At 45.8% G+C, this 23,724-nt stretch overlaps 1 protein-coding gene and 1 long non-coding RNA gene across 2 annotated transcripts; both read right to left on the bottom strand.

The window, feature by feature from the left end:
• Positions 1 to 4,707: 4,707 nt before the first annotated feature.
• Positions 4,708 to 6,864, bottom strand: LOC115659567 (zinc finger protein 3-like). Its single transcript, XM_030579905.1, has 3 exons — positions 6,827 to 6,864; positions 6,051 to 6,464; positions 4,708 to 5,798 (listed from the first exon to the last, which is right to left on the bottom strand). Exons 2-3 carry the CDS (start codon positions 6,451 to 6,453, stop codon positions 5,356 to 5,358), a joined length of 846 nt encoding a protein of 281 aa, XP_030435765.1. The 5' UTR covers positions 6,454 to 6,464; positions 6,827 to 6,864; the 3' UTR covers positions 4,708 to 5,355.
• A 7,650-nt stretch (positions 6,865 to 14,514) lies between these two features.
• Positions 14,515 to 19,502, bottom strand: LOC115659568. The gene is made up of 3 exons (XR_004002590.1): positions 19,401 to 19,502; positions 15,251 to 15,340; positions 14,515 to 14,555 (listed from the first exon to the last, which is right to left on the bottom strand). It is a non-coding gene; the product is annotated as an uncharacterized LOC115659568 (long non-coding RNA).
• Between the last annotated feature and the right edge of the window lie 4,222 nt (positions 19,503 to 23,724).

Genomic DNA, 23,724 nt, shown 5'->3' with positions numbered 1-23,724 from the left:
GCTATCAAATCCCCCCTCTCTTCTCTTCTGCAGACTGAATAACTCCAGCTCCCTCACCCTCTCTTCATACATTATATGCCTAGGTCTCCTAATAATTTTTGTTGCCCTCTGCTGAACACTCTCCAATTTGTCCACATCTTTTCTGTAGCAGGGGGCCCAAAACTGGATGCAGTACTCCAGATGTGGCCACATCAGTGCCAAACAGATGGGAAAAATCACTTCCCTCGATCTGCTGGCAACATTCCTACTAATGCTGCCCAATATGCCGTTAACCTTCCTGGCAACAAGGGCACATTATTGACTCATATCCAGCTTCTTGTCCACTGTAATCCCCATGTCCTTTTCTGCAGAACTGCCACTTAGCCAGTCTATCCCCAGCCTGTAGCGGTGCATGGGACTCTTCCATCCTAAGTGTAGGAATCTGCACTTGTCCTTGTTGAACTTCATCAGATTTCTTTTGGCCCAATCCTCCAATTTGTCTAGGTCACTCTGGATCCAAACCCTACCCTGCAGCGCTTGGATTCTTTATGTGCTTTCACAGAGCAAAGAGCATATGTTCCATAACTTCATAGGACAGAGTTTTATGCTATAGGGAGCATTCCCTGTGTGGATCAACATAGATGCACACTGTGACCCTTCTCAGGATGCTGAGGGCCATGAGTCTCCTTGTGGCCACCTGCCATGAGAAAGAGGGACTTTGCATTTGGCTGAATGTTAGTGACCAAACTCACCAGCCTGTCAGGCAGTCAAGCACCCTCCTCCGAGCTACAGCAGCCTTGACAGTTGACAATAAAGGCACCTTAACCCCCGAATTCCTTCAATGTGCCCCCTCTGGGGTCCAGCTCCAATCACCAGATACTCGGGGTATGTCTATACTAGCTGCCGAATCGGCGGGCAGCGATCGATCCAGCGGGGGGTCGATATATCACGTCTAGTGTAGATGCAATATATCGATCCTCGAGTACTCTTCTGTCGACCACTATACTCCAGCTCGGTGAGCGGTGCAGGCAGAGTCTACTGGGGAGCTGCAGCAGTCGACTCACCGCAATGAAGACACCACAGTAAGTCGATCTAAGTACATCGACTTCAGCTATGTTATTCATGTAGCTCAAGTTGCGTAACTTAGATTGATTCCCTCCCCTAGAGTAGACCAGGGCTCAGAAACCTGAAGCAATGGTACATCCCAGGTTACCAGTTTTACTGTAGCCCACTGCTACTGGATCACACATAGCACTTGAGCACAGTTATTGAACAAAGGGAAATTTCTTTAACAAGGGACAGAGATTTAAACAAACAAATGTGAATGATGGAAACCAACTGTTACCAACAAAGCAAAATCACAAAATGCAACCTACACTTTTTAATAGTTACCTTTCCTACCTAAGTAGATTGAAGTCTGAGGTGACAATCACTGAATAGACTGCTAGTCCCTAGGAGCCAGGGCCCTGCCTTTCTTGAAGCATCACTGGTTATAAGTGATCTCCTTAGTGAATGTACCCAGAGTGTTTCGTTCCACCCTGTTATAAAATGAATCAGTCTTTTGTGTATATTCACAGAAAGAACCATTTCCTCATTGTCATATTGTCGTTTACACTTCCACAGGATTTCAATGTCTATAATTTGTCTTTGATAGTTTTCCATTGGCTTTTCTGGGCTGGTACAAAGGTTGACAATGCAGTAACACATCGCATAACTGGTTAGCAATGGACAGGTGACAATTCCCTCCCACTTGAATGGGCCATTCCCAACAAGACCTTTGATTGGGGTGACTCACTTTCATGACAATACCATATGGGCATAATTTTCCATATACTTACATGACTCCTTCAATAGGACTCATACACACCTCTTGCAGTGATCAGGAGCAATAATAATTTACAAGCTTTCAGTAGAGATCTCACTGCTATGCTTCCTGGATAAATATCTTAAAAATCAGAGCATTAGGTGTGAGTTTGTCAGATCTGAGGCAGGAGTTTCTCGTGAATTACTTTGAGCTCTCTGCCAAGTGGCACCAAAGAGCATTTATCACACATGCACTGAGCTATACAGTCACACTCTGATAGAACAGAAAGGCCAACACAAAACAGAGAAAGGAACAATAAAATATTAAAATGGCAATGGCTGGAACTCAACGTTTCTCTCAGTCTTTGGATTGATGGGCACTAAGAGCTTTTCCCTCAGTTGAACCAGGTGATCGGACAGCTGGCTCAGCCCTCCATACTAGCAGCTTTCTCACATACAGGGAGATGGGTCAAAATTGCAATTGATGTCATGACTTTCTTCCCAGAGGGGATCAGTCTGTCTAAGGTTGTGTCTACCCTTCAAACACTGGAAATATTCTTCTGAAAACATAACACTGTCTACATTGGGGCTTAGGTCACATTAACTACTTCTCTCAGTGGATTGGATTTTTCACGCCCCTGAGAAATGTGGCCACGTCAACATAGCTTTTCAGTGTAGACTAGCCTCTAGATGGCTTTTAGATATGAAAGGCAATGGACTTCAGCCTTTTCCTTGGTATTCGTGGTTGACAACTGCAGCGTTCCTACCTGCTGAATACATCCTATGACAGATGTCAGGCCTTTCCTTTGCAAATTAGAGAAGTGGGGAAGTCAGTGCCGCTTACAGTGTAAGTGGGTAAAAACTTATACAACATGTCTCCTTGAGCAGTTTTCCTTTTAATAGAAATTGACTTTGAAGCTAAGCAAAATATGCTCTATTTGAAACACACACACAAAAAATCTATACAGACCCAATATTCACTTATACACTCTTTCTAACACCTATTCTCCCACCCCAACCTTTGGAGTGAGGTTTTCTACCAGAACTCCTTACACTACAGAGGGTAAATTAAATCAAATTAACTTTTGAAGATTAACCATCATTTCCTGTACAACTAAAAAAAGAAAAAAAAACAAGACAACTTTCAGTTTTCCAAAATAATTCAGATTATCAAACAATTAGTCTCTTACTCTTTAACCAATAACATCACCTATCATTTCATTTTCACTAGTAACACTAATATATTCAAAGCTCACAAATTCTGGTCACATATGTTAGTTTTCTTTTAATCCCCATTGCCAACAACTGAACCTTGGCTCAAGTTGTGCTTTGTCCCAACACTTCTGTGAGTTCATATGTTTCTGGTTCTTCTGCCATGCGTGTTGGTGGAAGGGGTTTCCTATGTGGGAATGTTAGCATCATGAGGAAAAATACCTCTCTTTTCACACTTTAAATCTTTCCAAGTAGTAGGAAGTAGGGGAGAAGTGATACAAATGCAGAAAACACAAGAGAAAACTGTCTGGTCTACACGAAAGACATTTATCGGTATAATTATTGCTCAGAGGTGTGAAAAATCGACACAGCTGAGCAACGTAGTTACACATCTCTAATCCTGTGTAGATAGCGCTACATCAGCAGGAGGCCTTGGCCTGCCAACATAGCCATCTGAGACAATATTGATCTAAACAATTGAACTACACTATGGTCATATGCACTTCCTTCAGTTAGTCGGGGGTTTGCTGTTGTTCACCATTTCCAAGTGGAGACTTTAAATCACTGCTGTGTCTTTGTTAGCATGGCCAGTAAATTGGAGAGTTCTCTCCTATTGACAGAACTGCACTTGAACTTTCTCCGTACCATCATGGAAGGATGGGGAAAAAGCAAAGCTGAAGTGAGAAATGATGACTTTAGCAAATGGTCATTTGTCTTAAATCTTCCAATAAATCTGAGCTGAACTAATATCTAACTGTGTGACCACATAGCCATCTAGAAAGATAGAAACCCAAATCACAGAGAGAGAGAATACATGACAATGAAAGTGTAAATTGAAATTCCAGAGCAGGTTACATCTAATTATTTAGAATCAGGACAAGAGATTCTCCCATCACATTCTCCTCTGATCCATTCAAACATATTTCATTGAGCACTGTCTCAATAGTTATGTTATTTACAACATGCTTAGTATCCTAGCATTCCCATAATGGGGGAAAAAGCAGCCATCTTGCCAGAATGGGCTTTACCAACAGATGGAACCTGGGATTTAAACTTGAAATGATCACACTGCATTTAGGATCCATTTGAATTCCCCTTCTCGGTCTTTGATACTTTCATCTCCAGTCATAGCAACTCTGATATAGGATTAAATAAGTTAAAGCATCATCTCCAAGCACAGACAACTGAGAACTCTTCATCACATGACACTGAGAAGTGGAGGGGTAGAATGTGATGACGATAAACTCTGCCTGGCTCAGACAAAAGGTAACAGTTCTGCCATGATGGGGAAGGAGGGAATCTCTGAGTCACCCCATCTCCTTCCAAGTAGCAGAGGGGTAGCTGTGTTAGTCTGGATCTGTAAAACGTGACAAAGAGTCCTGTGGCACTTTGTAGACTAACAGACATATTGGTGCATAAGCTTTTGTGGGTGAATCCCCACTTCATCAGATGGATGTAGTGGAAATTTCCAGAGGCGGATATAAATATGCAAGGAAGAATCAGGATATAGATAACAAGGTTAGTTAAATCAGGGAGGATGGGGCTCTCTTCTAGCAGTTGAGGTGTGAACACCAAGGGAAGAGAAACTGCTTTTGTAGTTGGCTAGCCATTCACAGTCTTTGTTTAATCCTGAGCTGATGGTGTCAAATTTGCAAATGAACTGAAGCTCAGCAGTTTCTCTTTGAAGTCTGGCCCTGAAGTATTTTTGCGGCAGGATGGCTACTTTTAAGTCTGCTATTGTGTCTCCAGGGAGATTGAAGTGTTCTTCTACAGGTTTTTGTATCTTGCTTATGCTCCAATTCGTATTTTAGTCTATAAGGTGCCACAGGACTCTGTCGCTTTTTATATCTCCTTCCAGTATCACAGAGGCTGAAATGACACTTTATTCCTGCCCCTGCTCCTCTTCATTTAAATGCAATATGAAAAGTTCTCATTATAACTGCTCTTCAGCACAACATGAGAACAATTGGCAATGACACAATCTGTATCACTGGTGACTCTAACAATAACTTTGCAATAGGAGGAATGGTATAAATGTGATGCTCCCTGGTTCCTGATAGGAAGGGCACATTAGAATTACTCACGGGAGAATGGAATTGATAGAAAGGACAAATGAGTCCACCTCAAAGAGGTCAAACTGCAAAATGCAAAAATGGGCCACTCACTCATCTGGACAAGCTGAGGGATATTGGTGCTACAAACAGCTTTTAAAAGTTACTATGTGGGAATCAGGAAAGTATTAAAGTATTGATAGTCCTAGAGGGTTTTTATGGTGTTGATCCCCCTTGCAGATTCTCTGATGGCTCACATGGGCTCAGTGGCAAGACAAGGTTTTCCCACACTCACTGCTTCCATTGGGTCTCATACCTGTGTGGATTCTCTGATAGCTAATAAGCTGCTGGCGGTGAATGAAGGTTTTCCCACACTCACAGCATTTATAGGGCCTCTCCCCGTGTGGATCCTCTGATGCCCAGTAAGGTGAGAGATGCGAGTGAAGCTTTTCCCACACTCATGGCATTTATAGGGCCTCTCCCCTGTGTGGATTCTCTGATGTTGGGAAAGGTCTGAGCTGGTAATAAAACTTTTCCCACACTCACGGCATTCATAGGGCCTCTCCCCTGTGTGGATTCTCTGATGGTGAGAAAGGGCTGAGCTGCTAGAGAAACTTTTCCCACACTCATGGCATTCATAGGGCCTCTCCCCAGTGTGGATTCTCTTATGCCCAGTAAGGTGAGACCTGTGAGTGAAGCTTTTCCCACACTCACGACATTCATAGGGCCTCTCCCCTGTGTGGATTCTCTGATGTTTAGAAAGGGCTGAGCTGGTAATAAAGCTTTTCCCACACTCACTGCACATATAGGGCCTCTTCCCTGTGTGGATTCTCTTATGATGAACAAGATTTGATCTGAAAGTGAATGTTTTCCCACACTCATTGCATTCAAAGGGCCTCTCCCCTGTGTGGATTATCTGATGGTGAGAAAGGGCTGAGTTGCTAGAGAAGCTTTTTCCACACTCACAGCATTCATAAGGCCTCTCCCCTGTGTGGATTATCAGATGTTGAGAAAGGGCTGAGCTCTGAGAGAAGCTTTTTCCACACTCACGGCATTCATACGGCCTCTCCCCTGTGTGGATTCTCTGATGAACAGAAAGGTCTGAGCTGCAAGTGAAGGTTTTCCCACACTCAGCGCATGTATTTTTTCTCTTTCCTAGGAGGATTTCCTGCTGTGTTGCGGTTTCCTTGACAATCTTCTGAGTTCCCCGACTGGAAATAAATTTACCCATTTTCTCCCCTGGCTGGTTTCCTTGCTCTCTTTCTGGTCTGTGCTGAATCTCACAGGATTTTCCCTGCTCATGACTCCTGGACACATTCCTTTTCAATCTTTGCGATAATTCTTTGTGTTTATCCACTTGCTCAACATTTTCCTGCTGAGAATTCTGCTCCTCTTTCTCACATACCATTGCATGACCCGCTGTAATAAGAAGCAGAAACCTCAAAACAGGGATAGAGAGGGGAAGGCCAAACCAAAACAAATACTTGAGAGAGGTCAAATAAAAACAAGAACTGAACTCCTCCAAACGCTTCCCCTAAACAGGAGAGAAGAGGGGATCAATTCGGCCCTCATGTCCCATCCAAATTCACAGGGAGAAGGGAGGAACCTACTGCCTGGTGTCTGCTAGGGTCTACAGGAAGCCATGAGCTATATTTACCCTGAGGATATGACCTCTGCTAGGGACAATAATGTACTGAGAAACCTTCCAAGGGCATTGTAGAGGAACTGAGATGTTTCCTTCAGGCACTTACAGATTCTGAGTTGGTTTAATCTTTCCTCACCTGTGCAGGGAACTCTCAGGATCTCTCTTTCCTCTGAACCCTGGAGGTCTGGGACCCATGGCTCTTCCCCTTGTTCCACCTGGGAGATTATATGAGGTTTGGAAACTGGAAACCCTGCTCAGATGAAAGAAAACAAAGGAGTTCAGTTGATGTCATATGATTGTGTCATAAAAAACACTATTAATTTAACTTCAGTGCTTAGTGTGACCCAGTGTGCCTGGGGCAGTCCACACTGAAAATTCCAAGATCAGGGCAGGCTGAAAAAGGGAGAGCAGATGCTCCCAAAACTGGTGGTTAACACAGAACTTAAATTCACCGATCAGTCACCAACTGTGCTTCTGACCCCCACACTGGTTATCGAGAAACTGAAAAAAAGACATCACACGGCCCCCTTTACTGCATTCCAGTTCTCTGACTTCCAATCAGCACCTAGATCCGGCACAGTGAGAGGTTATTTAAAAACTCTACTCACATAAACAAAGTGTTCTTCTGACCCCAGAGTCAGCCACATTACCAGCTCTGTATAGATTCGGATCTTACCCAGAATACTTTGATGCCAGCTAATCCTTAACATCTAAACTAAAGGTTTATAAGCAAGAAAGCATCTAAAAGGTTTATTATAAAAGAAGGAAAGAAAAAGGAAGTTGTTAAAATGGGAAAACAGTCAGATACATTCAGAAATCTATATATCTGGTTCTTAGCAGTATTGGTGAGTTTCTGGCTTGAAAGGCTCTCTGGTACACATCCACGTCATTCAGTCCTTTGTTCCAGGGTTCAGTTTGAAGAGAAGTTGCTCCACAGGTATGAAGAGGGATTGAAGACAAAATGGAGATGATGCAGCTGCCCTTTATATTCCTTTTGCCATGTGGCTTCTGCTTCCTGTGTCCCAAACACAAGCTTCACAGCACCCTGGCATGGAAAAGCCTTGGAGGTCTCAGTACACAGGCATACCCCTGCATGTCTTGCTGACTCAATAGGTGTATCCCCTTGGGTTCATTGTACAGCTGATGACCCCGGATGGGCCATCGAACAGGTTGGGCAGCACTGATGCCAGTATGTCTGGTGGTGTCACTCAGAAACACTACACAAGTCTGGAATACAGATATACCCTACATATCTATAACTCATAATATAAAGATAGAAACAAGATTATCAAACTTGGAAAATCATAACATTTTCTTTGACACCTTACATGGCATATGTAGCACGATTCATTGCAATTTCATCATATTGGTACTTATAATAAAATAATAATAATATAAAGTGTCTCTCAATTCCATACAGTGTCATTTAATAAACCAGTGAATTCCCAGGACCAGTTCCCCAAGTATTTGAAGATGCTAAACACCTTGCTAGTGAGGGACTGAAATAACCACAGATATGTTGGGAACACACAGACAAACACTGTGCATGTCTGTGGCCCTATGTTCACTCTTCTAGAAAATTAGTATCAATTTTGTTCATAGTATGTGTCAGGGCTGAATCTCCACTCTGTCACTCTGAGTGCAGAAAGTGGGGGCCCGCCAGGATTCTAAAAATTAATGTGTGCAACTCTAGGCTTGTATTAAACCCCCAAAGTTACAGCTTTTTTCTGACCTTGGCTTGGTAAATGCTGCCACCACCCAAATGCAAAAAAACCCCAAACCCTTGGACTCAGGAAGGAGCACTTGAGAATTCTTCAATCTGGGGTACCCTCAAGCCCTTTCACCTCCCCTCCAGGAAAGAGCTGAGAAAGAAAACAAAGGAAATTAGCTGTGGCTATCAGATAATCAAGCAACATGCACACACCTCTTAGGACACCAAAAATCCAATCCTGTTCTTAAAAAAGGTAAATGTTATTAAAATTGAAAAGGAAAACAATACATCTGGAACTTGAGCTTTTGCTAGATTTTAAAAGAAATAATTTTTGTAAGCACCCAAAATAGCTTTCTTGGGGGTTCAGCTTAAAGCTTAGAAGCAAACAAAAGCATCTGGGATAGCACAGAGGAGCTCCAAAAGTCAAAATAAAAAATATAAACCTGATTGTGTCTGTCTAAACATTCCCTGTCCAAATCATTTCTTCTAGGTATAGAAGACGAATTTTCAAATCTGCTTCAAGCCATACACAGCATTGCCGTGTTGCCTCCATGTTGCCTCCCTTCTCCAGAGAACAACAGACAAAGGGAAAGTTACTGTCCCATTTAAAAAAGTTCTAGTCTTTCCATTGGCTCTTTTGGTCAGGTGCCCACTCCTTTTCTTTTACCTGTGCGCTTGTTAACCCTTTACAGGTAAAACAAGCAGAGAAGTCACACCAACAAGGATTTTACAGCAATCTGGCTGGCTGGGTATTTATAAAAAGGAGATTCCTCCCCTCCCCTTCATTTATCACTGTATGGCTTGTGAGGTAACATTTTAAGGAGGATATTCCGTAGATTATATCTTTTCAAATGTGTAGCAACATTGTATGTCAAGTTATGAGATTTTACGGTATGATATTACTGAAGAAGTTGCAACCCTAACCCTAAGTTCCTCAGAGACAGCAAGGCAAACAGCTGGTCAAATAGCCATTCTCCAGGAGGGGGAAGGTGTGAAGAAGACATTTACATTCCATCACAGGGACCACTTGAAGCTCATATCTACGACAGCCTGTCACCATGACTCAGCTGAGAACGGAATTTGTTTCTAGTACAAAGGACTAAATTATAAAAAAAGGTGAGGAAAATGCATGAGACTCTCTCTCCCCTTTCCCTCTGCTCATAACTCCTGAAGAACTGAATGCTGGCAGCAGGGGCAGGTTAGAGGGATTCCTGGCTGAAAGGAAAGCCAGCCTGTCTCAGCAGATGGGGAGAGAAACATTTGTTTTAAATCCAATTTAGCTTGATAAGTTAAACATTAGTTTGTGTTTTATCTTGCATTTCTTTTGTAAACAATTCTGACTTTCATGCCTCATTACTTGCAGTCACTGAAAATCTTTTTTTTTCAGTAGTTAACAATCTTGGTTTATTTTTTTTATCTAACCAGTATGGTTGAATTAAAGTGTGTTGGAAACTCCATTTGGAATAACAACACTGGTGCATGTCATTTTCCATTGATGAAATAACAGATTTCATATGAGCTCCCATTGTTCAGTAGTGTGCTGGACAGGACAAGATGCACATTTCTGGGGGATGTCTGTGAGCAGAGAATTTTCTGGGGTTCTTCTGTGGGGTACTGTCATTCGGGACTTGCTGACTAGCAGCACTCAATACTATGTAGCTGGGAGCGAGTTACATGTTGGAGACTGTGTGTTAACTGCCCAGGAGTGGCTGTTCTCACAGTAAAGCAGTGTAAAAAGCACCCCAGCTTGGGGAACTGAGGGGACACAGCTGTTCAACACTCCAGATTGTACTGTGCTTATTGTCACATACACTCAATTTCAAAGTCTCCTAAAACACAGAGAAACTAAATCCATGTCCCAGAAATCAAAGTCTCCAGACAGAGGGCAAGTCTCTCTGGCTCTGCTTCTTGCTGACAGACAGGTCCAGAGACAAAGAGAGAGAGTCCCAGGGAAGCTGGAAATATAAGCGTGGGGCTCAGTGGAGAAAGGGAACAGGAAGGGCAGGGATATTACTGAATGCAGGATGTCAGCAGTACTAGATGTCAGGGTAGCACATAGTGCAGCCTATTGGAAAACATAATTCCAAATATACATATAAAATGATGGGGTCTAAATTAGTCATATCCATTGATTTATATAAGGGCAATAATATAGTCTCTGTATTATTGTCTATCCCTTTTTAAATAATTCCTAATATCCTGTTTGCTTTTTTGACTTCCGCTGCATACTGCTGGATGTCTTTAGAGAACTATCCACAATGACAAAAAGATCTTTTTCCTGATTAGCTGTTGCTAAATTAGCCCCCCTCATATTGCATATATATTTGGGGTTATTTTTTCCAACGTGCATTACTTGACATTTATCCACATTAAATTTCATTTGCCATTTTGTTGCCCAATCACTTAGTTTTGTGAGATCTTTTTGAAGTTCTTCACAGTCTGCTTTGGTCTTAACTATCTTGAGCAGTTTAGTATCATCTGCAAACTTTGCCAACTCACTGTTTACCCCTTTCTCCAGATCATTTATGAATAAGTTGAATAGGATTGGTCCGAGGACTGACCTTTGGGGAACACCACTAGTTACTCCTCTTCATTCTGAAAATTTACCATTTATTCCTACTCTTTGTTCCCTGTCTTTTAACTAATTCTCAATCCATGAAAAGATCTTCCCTCTTATCCCATGATATCTTAATTTATCTAAGAGCCTTTTGTGAGAGACCTTGTCAAAGGCTTTCTGGAAACAAGTACACTACGTCCACTGGATCCCCCTTGTCCACATGTTTGTTGACACCTTCAAAGAAGTCTAATAGACTAGTAAGACATGATTTCCCTTCACAGAAACCATGTTGACTTTTGCCTAACAATTTGTATTCTTCTATGTGCGTGACAATTTTATTCTTTACTATTGTTTCAACTAATTTGCCTGGCACAGATGTTAGACTTACCGGTCTGTAATTGCCAGGATCACCTCTAGAGCCCTTTTGAAATATTGGCGTTACATTAGCAATCTTCTAGTCATTGGGTACAGAAGCTGATTTAAAGGACAGGTTACAAACCATAGCTAATAGTTCCTCAATTTCACATTTGAGTTCCTTCAGAACTTTTGGGTAAATACCATCTGGTTCCGGTGACTTCTTACAGTTCAGTTTATCAATTCGTTCCAAAACCTCCCCTAGCGACACTTCAATCTGTGGCAATTCCTCAGATTTGTCACCCACAAATGGTTTGGGAATCTCCCTAACATCCTCAGCCATGAAGACTGAAGCAAAGAATGCATTTAGCTTCTCCGTAATGACTTTATAGTCTTTAAGGGCTCCTTTTGTATCTCAATCATGCAAGGGCCCCACTGGTTGTTTAACAAGCTTCCTGTTTTTGATGTACTTAAAACACATTTTGTTATTACCTTCTGAGGTTTTGGCTAGCTGTTCCTCAAACTCCTTTTTGGTTTTTCTTATTACATTTTTACACTTAATTTGGCAGTACTTACGCTTCCTTCTATATACACCTCACTAGGAGTTGACTTCCACTTTTTAAAAGATGCCTTTTTATCTCTCACTGCTTCTTTTATATTGTTAAGCCAAGCCACAGTGGCTCTTTTTAGTTCTTTTGCTGTGTTTTTTAATTTGGGGTATATATGTAAGTTGGGCCTCTCATATTGTGTCTTTGAAAAGCATCCATGCAGCTTGCAGGGATTTCACTCTAGTCACTGTACCTTTTAATTTCTGTTTAACTAACCCTCTCATTTTTGCATAGTTCTCCTTTCTGAAATTAAATGCCACAGTGTTGAGCTGTTCTTCCCACCACAGGAATGTTAAATTTTGTTAGATTATGATCACTATTTCCAAGCGGTGTTATAGTTACCTCTTGGACAAGATCCTGCACTCCACTCAGAACTAAACGGAGAGTTGCTTCTCCCCTTGCGGGTTCTTGTACCAGCTGCTCCAAGAAACAGTCATTTCAAGTATCGAGAAATTTTCTCTCTGCATTTTGTCCTGAGCCGACATGGACCCAGTCAATATGGGGATAATTGAAATCCCCCACTATAATGGAGTTCTTTATTTTGAGAGCCTCTCTAATCTCCCTTCGCATTTCATCCTCACTATCACTGTCTTTGACAGGTGGTCGATAATAGATCCCTATTGTTATATTCTTATTAGAGCATCGAATTACTATCCAGAGAGATTCTATGGAACATGCGATTTCATTTAAGATTTTTACTTCATCTGAGTCTACATTTTCTTTGACATACAGTGACACTCCCCTCCCCACCTGCCTAGTATGACCTACTCTGTCCTTCCGATATATTTTGTACCCTAAAATGATTGTGTGCCATTGATTGTCCTCACTCCACCAGGTTTCTGTGATGCCTATTATGTCAATATCCTCTTTTAACACGAGGCACTCTAATTCCCCCCTTCTTATTATTTACCCTTCTAGCATTTGTGTACAAGCACTTTAAAAACTTGTCACTGCTTATTTGTCTGCCCTTTTCTGATGTGTTAGATTCTAAGAGAAGTCTCTGTCTGATCCACGTGCTCTTCTGCAGCCACTGGCTTTCCCCCATCTCTTAGTTTAAACACTCCTCTGCAACCTTTTTAATGTTAAGTGCCAGCAGTCTGGATCCACTTTGGTTTAGGTGGAGCCCATCCGTCCTGTATAGGCTCCCCCATCCCCAAAGTTTCCCCAGTTCCTAATAAATCTAAACCCCATCTCTCTACACCATCATCTCATCCACGCATTGAGACTCTGAAGTTCTGCCTGCCTACCTGGCCTTGTGTGTGGAACTGGGAGCATTTCTGAGAATGCCACCATAAACGTCCTGGATTTCAGTCTCTTTCCTAGCAGACCAAATTTGGTCTCCAGGATGTCTCACCTACCCTTCCCTATGTCATTGGTATCTACATGTACCATGACCACTTGCTCCTCCCCAGCACTACACATAAATCTATCTAGATGCCTTGAGAAATTCGCAACCTTCGCACCAGGCAGGCAAGTCACCATACAGTTCTCCCGGTCATCACAAACCCAGATATCCTTGTTTCTAATGATCAAATCTCCCAATAACAGCTGCCTTTTCTTAATGACTGGAGTTCCCTCCCCTGGTGAAGTAACCTCAGTGCAAGAGGTTACCCCAATACTATCTGGAAGGAGGGTTTCAACTATGAGAAGCTTTCCCTCTGCTCCTGTTGACTGCTCTCATTCCCTGGGCCTATCATCCTCCTCAGTCTGACCGGAGTTTGGACAATTCTAATGTGTCCCAAAAAGCCTCATCAACATACTTCTCTGCCTTCCTTAGCTCCCCCAGTTCCAACACCCTGGCCTCCAAAGCCTCCACACGGTCTCTGAGGGCCAGGAGCTCCTTGCACCAAATGCACACATACATACATAAAATAAGAACAGCCGTACTAGGTCAGATCCAAAGGTCCATCTAGCCCAGTATCCTGTCTATCGACAGTGGCCAGTGCAAGGTGCCCCAGAGGGAGTGAACCTAACAGGCAATGATCAAGTGATCTCTCTCCTGCCATCCACCTCCATCCTCTGACAAACAGAAGCTAGGGACACCATTCCTTACCCATCCTGGCTAATAGCCATTGATGAACTTAACCACCAAGAATTTATCCAGTTCTCTTTTAAACGCTGTTATAGTCCTAGCCTTCACAACCTCCTCAGATAAGGAGTTCCACAAGTTGACTGTGCGCTGCCTGAAGAAGAAATTCTTTTTATTTTCTTTAAACCTGCTGCCTATTCATTTCATCTGGTGACCCCTAGGAAGCTTCTGCTAATTATGCTGCACTTAACCCTCAGTTTTACTTGAGCAAACAGGAGATATTTGACACTGTGCAATACGGCTCCTGTGCTCTGTTCCCAAAGCATTCTGCAGCAGGGGAGGGTCTCTGGTAGCGTGCGTTTCACTGGCATATTGAGGTGATGCTGAAACTGGGCAGAGTAGAAGTGGCATTGTGGGGCTGGTGTAAACCTTAACTCTCCATTTCCACTTCCAAGAACCGAGAGGACAGTAACCCTTACCCAGTGAGGTCACATTCTCATAGTTCTCCTGCATGACATCCCAGTAGAGGGCTCTCTGAGTGGGGGCCAGCACAGCCCACTCTTCCCTGGTGAAATACACAGCCACCTCCTCGAAGGTTACCGGCCCCTGAAAGAGCAAGAGTCCAACACTCAATACCTGCTGCCCCATTCACAGCCCCACTATTTGTGGGGAGAGGAGACCATCAAAGGGAAGCCCTAGGTGGATTGCAATGAACAAAGTCCCACCCCTACCCTGCTCAGAGCATCCAGGAAACATCAGAGTGAGGGAACAAAGAGAGAGTCCCTTATCTCTCCCAGCAGATCCATCACATACCTACTAGCCACAGATTGATAGAGGAGAGGGAGGCCCTAGCAGGGACCAGGGAGAGATCCCTGGTAGGAAACCCAACAGCCTCCTCATTGTGAGGAGCTGGATATGAAGGGAGGGGAATCTCCCCTCACCCTCACTGGTGGGTATCTCCTTCATATCTCACAGCAGCCACTGGTTAGTCGGGTCAGGCTCCAGCACTATGAGTCTGGTCAGTTTTCCCAGCCCCATGCAGCTGGGTTATTTTCTGCTTCACAAACTAGAGCATTTCCACCTCCGAACCTTATGGGTCTGTTCCTAGAATCTAGGCCACTTATTAAACAACTCCCACCAGGTTTGTCACCCCCTGCCCTCCCTTTCTCCACCCTGTGCATTTCGTGCCCCGATCCAACTTCCAAACCAGACTGTGCAAACCTTCCTATCTCCGGTGTATTTGCTGTCCCTCTCCCTCCTGTACGAACCCACCAACCCCTCCTCAAAAAAATAATCCCTACCTGGGCTGGCTCCACTGCAGCCATTTTTCTTCCCTGTGTCATGGGAAGATGGGATGAGCTGGAGAAAAACATGGACATCATTCTGCAGCCCTGGCAGGGTGAGAAGGGCAGTTGTGGAGGTTTCAGAATCGGCTTTAGTTAATTTCACATCACGAATTCCCCCAAGCCCTTTCCCTCCAGACAGACATTCTAGACTCTGCCGTGCTGGGAACATGCTTGATCTCTTTACTGGAGTGTAAACCTGGCCCCTCCTGCCAGGCTAAGTCCACAGACACATTTTTAACCTCCCTTTTCCCTCCCCTCATCCCATAACAAAGTCTCTGAACACAAGGCTAGAAAAGAGCAGAACCAAAGGAGTCACTGTGAGGGATTCCCTCGGACATTGACCCCAGGCAGTCACACCCAAGCAGGGAGAATATGGAGTCAGGAATCGGCTTTTCCTCTGTCTGAGCCTTTTCTTGTTCACTGGAAAGTGGTTCTGCCCAGCGATGCTGCAATACCTGTGTCTGGGTGGACTAAAGAGCTGGAAATTTCTCCCCCTACTCATTTCTCCCACTGCCCCTTTCAGTCTCTCTTTCCCCTGTCCTCTCTCCATGACCCTCTGGCTGGGAAAGTCCCATTCATGGGGGCTTTGCTCTCTCATGCCTGGATTTTCTCTTGGCAATTGATAATGGGAGGAGAGGCTGTTTGTATAGAGTCACTTTCTTGCTAGTCCCCAGCACGTTCCCTGAGGTCTTTCAGTTACCTGGAGTCTATGGTAGAATTTGTATTAACAGGGCCCAGGGCTGCCCCAAGGGGCTAGTACAAACTGGAAAAAGCCATCACCTGGGCTGGGCAGAGAAGCAGCTTTAATTAAGGTCACATCCCAGTACAGAACCCCGCTGGGGGAGCAGCAGCTGCTAAGCCTGGTCTCTCAGATCACAATGGAGGCTGCAGCGTCTGACCTAGGAAGCTGAACCCCAATATCCTGAGCAGAGAAGGACAGAGCGTTTGAGCAGCTTCCCTCCTTTAGCTCTCTGGGGAGAGCAGCTAATGAGAGAGCCTCCTCACAGGGAGAATTGCTAATCTTGTTTGCCCCACTGTGCATTTGGAGTCACTCCTTGTCTTTCCATGCACTGACTCTGGATTAACAATGGTCTCAATGAAAGCAGATTTCAGAAAGAATGAGTCCAGAATGCTCTGGAAGAGACCACTGTGTGGCATTTCTAGCCCCCTTCCCACCTGCCTCACCCATCAGATCTAGTATAAAGACTCAGGGCACAAATTTTCCTAATGAAACTGGAAGGTCCTGGAGTTCTCAAGATGTTTGATAAGTGGATAGAAAGTTATCATGACGACTGGGCGTGGCTGGGGAAGGCTGGGCAGTGCTTGGAGCCAGGATTCTGGCACAAGCTGATCAGAGAGAAGGAGTATGGTTAGCAGCAGACCCCAGAGCCTCCATCCAGGGGCCCCCAGACACCCCCTGTACACAGACCCCGCAGTCAGGGTCCCACCAGATATTCTCTGCGACTCAACCCCTAAAATCCCTCAACAGGGACTCCAGATACCTCTCAGCACCCCACTGGCCAAAGAACCCCCACCAGACATCACTGGCAGGCTGGGAATCCTAAAGGGTTCCCTCCACCAAGAGCCCCCAACAGCCAGGGACCACCCCCCCTCAGGGGACCCCTCACTGGGAATTCAGTCCCTCACTGCCTGCCCAGGATTCCCCTACTGCCTGCCTAGGACCCCCACCTGTCCTCCAGCAGGACCTGCCATGCCGTTTGCCTGGGACCCCCTGATGCTTTACAATGGGACCCCTCACTCTGCTTGCCTGGCATCCCGACCTAGCGCCTGGGACTCCGCCACCCAGTCCTGTGCATTGGGCATGACATAGCCCCTGGCACAGCACCAGGCTCCCTCTAACCTCCTGCCCTGCCTCCCCAGGAGATGCCCACCCTCACTGTTCTGCACCAACAAGTCCCCAGCGATACCCACCTCCAGGACCCATAGCCTCAGGGTGGGCACATCAGAACTTCCCTCCCCAAACCTCCAGAACCCACCAATTTGATTAGGGTACCCCCTGCCCAGTCACCCAGAGGCCTCCCCCACCCACAATGCCCCTTCAGCTGCAATTTCCCCACACAAACACCCCATCCCCTACCCCAGCAACAGTGTTACCTCACTGTGTCTGCTAAGTGGATAGAAAGTTATCACTGCCCCCTGCTGGACAGTCACACAAGCAGAGGGAGCCCTGGGGGGGGTGCTTCTTTAACAGGAGAATGGAAGGCCTGCAGGGCAAGAAAGGTCCATGCCCTGTTACTAGCTACATCTTAGCACTGCGGGAAGCAACCCCTCACAGAGACCATTTGTCATGGGGTACTTCTGGACCCATGCTGCACTCACAGTGACCTCCTCACCCAGTGCCAGCTGGAGAAAAGGGTCCAGCCAACTCTCCTGTTACCAGCTGGGAACCACTGATCCCCCAAACAGGGGGAGGCCTCTGGATTTGATGGGTATTAAATATGCTTAGAGAAGAAAGTGAAACATCAGAGGGATTTTATATCAGTTGTTGAGATGAAGTAAAATCTGAATGTTTCATATCAATATTTAATAACTGAATAGAGAGAAAATGGGCAACATTTACCAACATTTTATATCCGTGTTCAGGAATCTGCGAAAAGGTATAACTTTGAGATTTTCTTAGTATTTTATAATTAGAGAGACAGGGAAAAATCTCAGGCCACAGTCAATTAGAAATAGACAATTAGAGAAAATGTGGGGCTTAGGATATTTTTTATCAATCTTTGAGATTTGCAGAGAATACGTGTCAGAAACTATGCAATTGATAACATGAGAGAGGGAGGAGGGATAGCTTAGTGGTTTGAGCACTGGCCTGCTAAACCTGGGGTTGTGAGCTCAATCCTTGAAGGGGCCATTTAGAGATCTGCGGTAAAAATCTGTTGGAGGATTTAGTTGAGGATTGGTCCTGCTTCGAGCAGGGGGTTGGACTAGATACCTCCTGAGGTCCCTTTGAACCCTATGATTCTATGACCACCACCAAGATCTGAAGTATCAGAGGGTAGCCGTGTTAGTCTGACATGCATCTGAGGAAGTGGGTATTCACCCACGAAAGCTCATGCTCCAAAACGTCTGTTAGCCTATAAGGTGCCACAGGATTCTTTGCTGCTTTTACCAAGATCTGAGGGGATTTTATATTGCTGTTAAATAACTAGAGGGAAAAGGGGAACTGTTGGACTGGATTGTATATGACTAATCCAATACATATACAGAAAGTGATGGTTCCTGCCACCCCCACCATTCACAGGGGCAGCAGGGAGCCCTTTGAGGAGCTGCTTTAAGAGGGCAAAGGTGGGTGGGGGAGCTGGAAGATCCCTGGATGAGGAAAGGGGGCAGCAGTGGGGGATGGGCGGGTGAATGGAAACTGGTGGCTGGGGACATCTGTGCTGGTAGTTAGGGGGCAGTAACTGGGATCGGGAAACCAGGGTCCGGGCAGTCCCATGGGGGACACCTGCTCTTCGCATCCCCGCCCTGGCAGGGAACGGGCATCTCATCGCATCCCCACGCCAGGGGCAGCCACGTTCTGGGGAATGACCCAGCACAACAATTTCCCACCTACACAAGGACAAATCGCTGCAGATAAAATGGGAGGGAAAATCCTCCACCTCGGAGAGATTTTAAACGGACATTTGAGAATCATGGAGAGACCAGGAGGAAACAGAGGGAGTGAGAGAGCGGAACATTGGGGGGGGGAGGGGGGAATCTCCCCGGATTTTACACCCCTGTGAGATGCGGAGAGAGAAATGGGGCAGAACCAAAGAGAATTTGTACCAGGGGCGAGAGGCGCAAACAGGGACAGGAGCCAATTAATTTCCTCCGCCCGCCACTTCCCCCGCCCCCGGGAATTTCCTGGCTGCCCAGAGACAGTTCAACTCCCCCCGCCCCGGGTCCCATCGACCTTCCCCCTCCCCCCAACTCTGGCTTCTCCCCTCCCCACCCGACACCCCGCCACAGGGCCCCCCCCATCGCAGCGGGGCCGGGGCGGATCCTGCTGTAGCTCCTGGGGCCGAGGCAGCTCCGAGGCTTCTCCCAGGTTCCCCGGGGCCTAGAGTCACTTTCCCGCTCCCCCCCCCCCGGGTCTCTCACTCACCAGCTAACACTGAAGTGGCAGCAGCAGCTTTATTGTCCGTCCCCCAGCGGGGCTCGCATGGAGCATGCGCAGTTTCAGTTGCTGACCCCCCTCCCTTAGCTGGGCTGGAGAGGGCGGACGCGCTCCCGGAGCAGTCTGGGAGATGTAGTTCCGGGCTCTCCCTGGACCGGAAGTGATGTCAGCGAGGGAGGCGGAGCTGGAGCGCGTCTCTGCGTGGGGCGGGGTGGGTGAAAGCGGTCCGGAGTTTCCTTGGGGGGACCTGGGAAAGGGGCGGGTGGCAAGTGTGGGTGCAGCCTGGACGTGGCCGGGGGGGGAAGAGCCGGTGACCCCCGAAGAGCGGGGAGAGAAAGGGGCGGGTCGATCCCCTCGGATTTACCGCTGCCCCCTCCCCCCCGTGGAGGCCCCTCCCGTCCTGCCCCCTTTCTCTCTAGGGAGCAACGAGCAACACCCAGGGTTCCCAACCGCCCCCAGATCCCTGAGAAGTTCCCTGTTCCCGTCCCCGGTGGTGCCCCATTGTCTCTCCATTTCACCAGTATCCAGCTCTCACTGCGGCTGGTGGGGGCTCGGGGGGGTATCTGGGTCCCTGGCCAGGGGCTCTGGGGACTTGGTGCCAGGGAAGATCTGGCGGGACCCAGACTGTGGGGGTGTCTGGGGCCCCTGGCTGTGGGCTTTGGGCTCCAGGTACTGGGGGGTGTCTGGGGGCTGCTACTAACCATGCTCCCTGATCAGCTTGTGCCAGAATCCTGGCTCCAAGCACTGCCAGGCAGCCCCCAGCCAGGCCCACTCGCCCTCATAGACTCTAGGACTGGAATGGACCTCGAGAGGTCATCGAGTCCAGTCCCCTGCCCTCATGGCAGGACCAAATACTGTCTAGACCATCCCTGATAGACATTTATCTAACCTACTCTTAAATATCTCCAGCGATGGAGATTCCACAACTTCCCTAGGCAATCTATTCCAGTGTTTAACTACCCTGACAGTTAGGAACTTTTTCCTAATGTCCAACCTAAATCTCCCTTGCTGCAGTTTAAGCCCATTGTTTCTTGTTCTATCATTGGAGGCTAAGGTGAACAAGTTTTCTCCCTCCTCCTGATGACACCCTTTTAGATACCTGAAAACTGCTATCAGGTCCCCTCTCAGTCTTCTCTTTTCCAAACTAAACAAATCCAATTCCTTCAGCCTTCCTTCATAGGTCATGTTCTCAAGACCTTTAATCATTCTTGTTGCTCTTCTCTGGACCCTCTCCAATTTCTCCACATCTTTCTTGAAATGCGGTGCCCAGAACTGGACACAATACTCCAGTTGAGGCCTAACCAGCGCAGAGTAAAGCGGAAGAATGACTTCTCGTGTCTTGTTTACAATACACCTGTTAATGCATCCCAGAATCATGTTTGCTTTTTTTGCAACAGTATCACACTGTTCACTCATATTAAGCTTGTGGTCCACTATGACCCCTAGATCTCTTTCTGCCATACTCCTTCCTAGACAGTCTCTTCCCATTCTGTATGTGTGAAACTGATTGTTCCTTCCTAAGTGGAGCACTTTGCATTTATCTTTATTGAACTTCATCCTGTTTACCTCAGACCATTTCTCCAATTTGTCCAGATCATTTTGAATTTTGACCCTGTCCTCCAGAGCAGTTGCAATCCCTCCCAGTTTGGTATCGTCCGCAAACATAATAAGCGTACTTTCTATGCCAACATCTAAATCGTTGATGAAGATATTGAACAGAACCGGTCCCAAAACAGACCCCTGCGGAACCCCACTTGTTATACCTTTCCAGCAGGATTGGGAGCCATTAACAACTACTCTCTGAGTACGGTTATCCAGCCAGTTATGCACCCACCTTATAGTAGCCCCATCTAAATTGTACTTTCCTAGCTTATCTATAAGAATATCATGCGAAACTGTATCAAATGCCTTACTAAAGTCTAGGTATATCACATCCACCGCTTCTCCCTTATCCACAAGGCTCGTTATCCTATCAAAGAACGCTATCAGATTAGTTTGACATGATTTGTTCTTTACAAATCCATGCTGGCTATTCCCTATCACCTTACCACCTTCCAAGTGTTTGCAGATGATTTCTTTGATTACCTGCTCCATTATCTTCCCTGGCACAGAAGTTAAACTAACTGGTCTGTAGTTTCCTGAGTTGTTTTTATTTCCCTTTTTATAGATGGGCACTATATTTGCCCCCTTCCAGTCTTCTGGAATCTCCCCCGTCTCCCATGATTTCCCAAAGATAATAGCTAGAGGCTCAGATACCTCCTCTATTAACTCCTTGAGTATTCTAGGATGCATTTCATCAGGCCCTGGTGACTTGCAGGCATCTAACTTTTTTAAGTGATTTTTTACTTGCTCTTTCCTTATTTTCTCTTCTAAACCTACCCTCTTCCCGTAAGCATTCACTATACTAGACATTCCTTCAGACTTCTCAGTGAAGACTGAAACAAAGAAGTCATTAAGCATCTCTGCCATTTCCAAGTCTCCCGTTACTGTTACCCCCTCCTCATTGAGCAGTGGGCCTACCCTGTCCTTAGTCTTCCTCTTGCTTCTAATGTATTGATAAAAAGTCTTCTTGTTTCCCTTTATTCCCATAGCTAGTTTGAGTTCATTTTGTGCCTTTGCTTTTCTAATCTTGCCTCTGCATTCCTGTGTTATTTGCCTATATTCATCCTTCGTGATCTGACCTAGTTTCCATTTTTTATATGCCGCCTTTTTATTTTGTAGGTCACGCAAGATCTCAAGGGTAAGCCAAGGTGGTCTTTTGCCACATTTTCTATCTTTCCTAACCATCAGAATAACTTGCTTTTGGGCCCTTAATAGCGTCCCTTTGAAAAACTGCCAACTTTCCTCAGTTGTTTTTCCCCTCAGTCTTAATTCCCATGGGACCTTGCCTATCAGCTCTCTGAGCTTACCAAAATCCGCCTTCCTGAAATCCATTGTCTCTATTCTGCTGTACTCCTTCTACCCTTCCTTAGAATTGCAAATTCTATGATTTCATGATCACTTTCACCCAAGCTTCCTTCTACTTTTAAATTCTCAACAAGTTCCTCCCTATTGGTTAAAATCAAGTCTAGAACAGCTTCCCCCCAGTAGCTTTTTCAACTTTCTGAAATAAAAAGTTGTCTGCAATGCAGTCCAGGAACTTATTGGATAGTCTGTGCCCCGCGTTGTTATTTTCCCAACATATATCTGGATAGTTGAAGTCCCCCATCACCACCAAATCTTGGGCTTTGGATGATTTTGTTAGTTGTTTGAAAAAAGCCTCATCCACCTCTTCCGCCTGATTAGGTGGCCTGTAGTAGACTCCCAGCACGACATCACCTGTGTTTTTTACCCCTTTTAGCCTAACCCAGAGACTCTCCACCCTTCCGTCTCCTATGTCCATCTCCACCTCAGTCCAAGTGTGTACATTTTTAATATATAAGGCAACACCTCCTCCCTTTTTCCCCTGTCTATCCTTCCTGAGCAAACTATACCCATCCACACCAACATTCCAGTCGTGTGTATTATCCCACCAAGTTTCAGTAATGCCAATAATGTCATAGTTGTATTTATTTATTAGCACTTCCAGTTCTTCCTGCTTATTACCCATACTTCTTGCATTTGTATAAAGGCATCTAAGATACTGGTTTGATCTTGCCTCCCAGCTTTGCCCTGACTCTCCTTCCTCTCTGCCATTATAGCCCGTGCTCCCTCCTGTTTCCAACCCATCTCCCAGGTCTTGTTCCCCACTTACCTGTGGGCTTTGCTCACCTGTCCCCGTCGAACCTAGTTTAAAGCCCTCCTTACTAGGTTAGCCAGTCTGTGCGCAAATAAGGCCTTTCCCCGCTTCGAAAGGTGAACGCCATCTGTTCCTAGCAGTCCTTCCTCAAATAGCATCCCGTGGTCGAGGAAGCCAAAGCCCTCCTGGCGACACCATCTTCGCAGCCAGGCATTCACCTCCACGATGCATCTGTTTCTGCCCGGACCCCTACCTTCAACAGGAAGAATCGAAGAGAATACCACCTGCGCTCCAAACTCCTTAACCCGTACTCCCAGAGCCCTGTAGTCACTCTTGATCTGCTCAGCGTCACACCTCGCAGTATCATTTGTGCCCACATGGATGAGTAGCATGGGATAGTATTCAGAAGGCCGGATAATTCTCGACAAAGCCTCTGTAACATCTCGGATACGGGCCCCTGGCAGGCAGCATACCTCCCGGGATGAACGGTCAGGGCGACAGATGGGTGTCTCCGTCCCCCTCAGCAGAGAGTCTCCAACCACCACTACCCTATGTTTCTTATCAGTGGTGGCAGCAGACCTCCCAGCCTTAGGG

Source organism: Gopherus evgoodei, chromosome 11 (assembly GCF_007399415.2).
Source record: "Gopherus evgoodei ecotype Sinaloan lineage chromosome 11, rGopEvg1_v1.p, whole genome shotgun sequence".
Taxonomy (NCBI): domain Eukaryota; kingdom Metazoa; phylum Chordata; order Testudines; family Testudinidae; genus Gopherus; species Gopherus evgoodei.
This window is presented reverse-complemented; position numbering and strand designations above follow the sequence as displayed.

What these genes read in the sequence shown, in the direction of transcription:
- LOC115659567 (XM_030579905.1), bottom strand. Translation starts at nt 6,453, where the DNA reads ATGGTATGTGAGAAAGAGGAGCAGAATTCTCAGCAGGAAAATGTTGAG. An exon ending in GAGCTCAGCCCTTTCTCAAC is followed by an intron (nt 5,799 to 6,050) that starts ATCTGATAATCC and finishes CCCTTTCTAAAC; the next exon opens with ATCAGAGAATCCACACAGGG.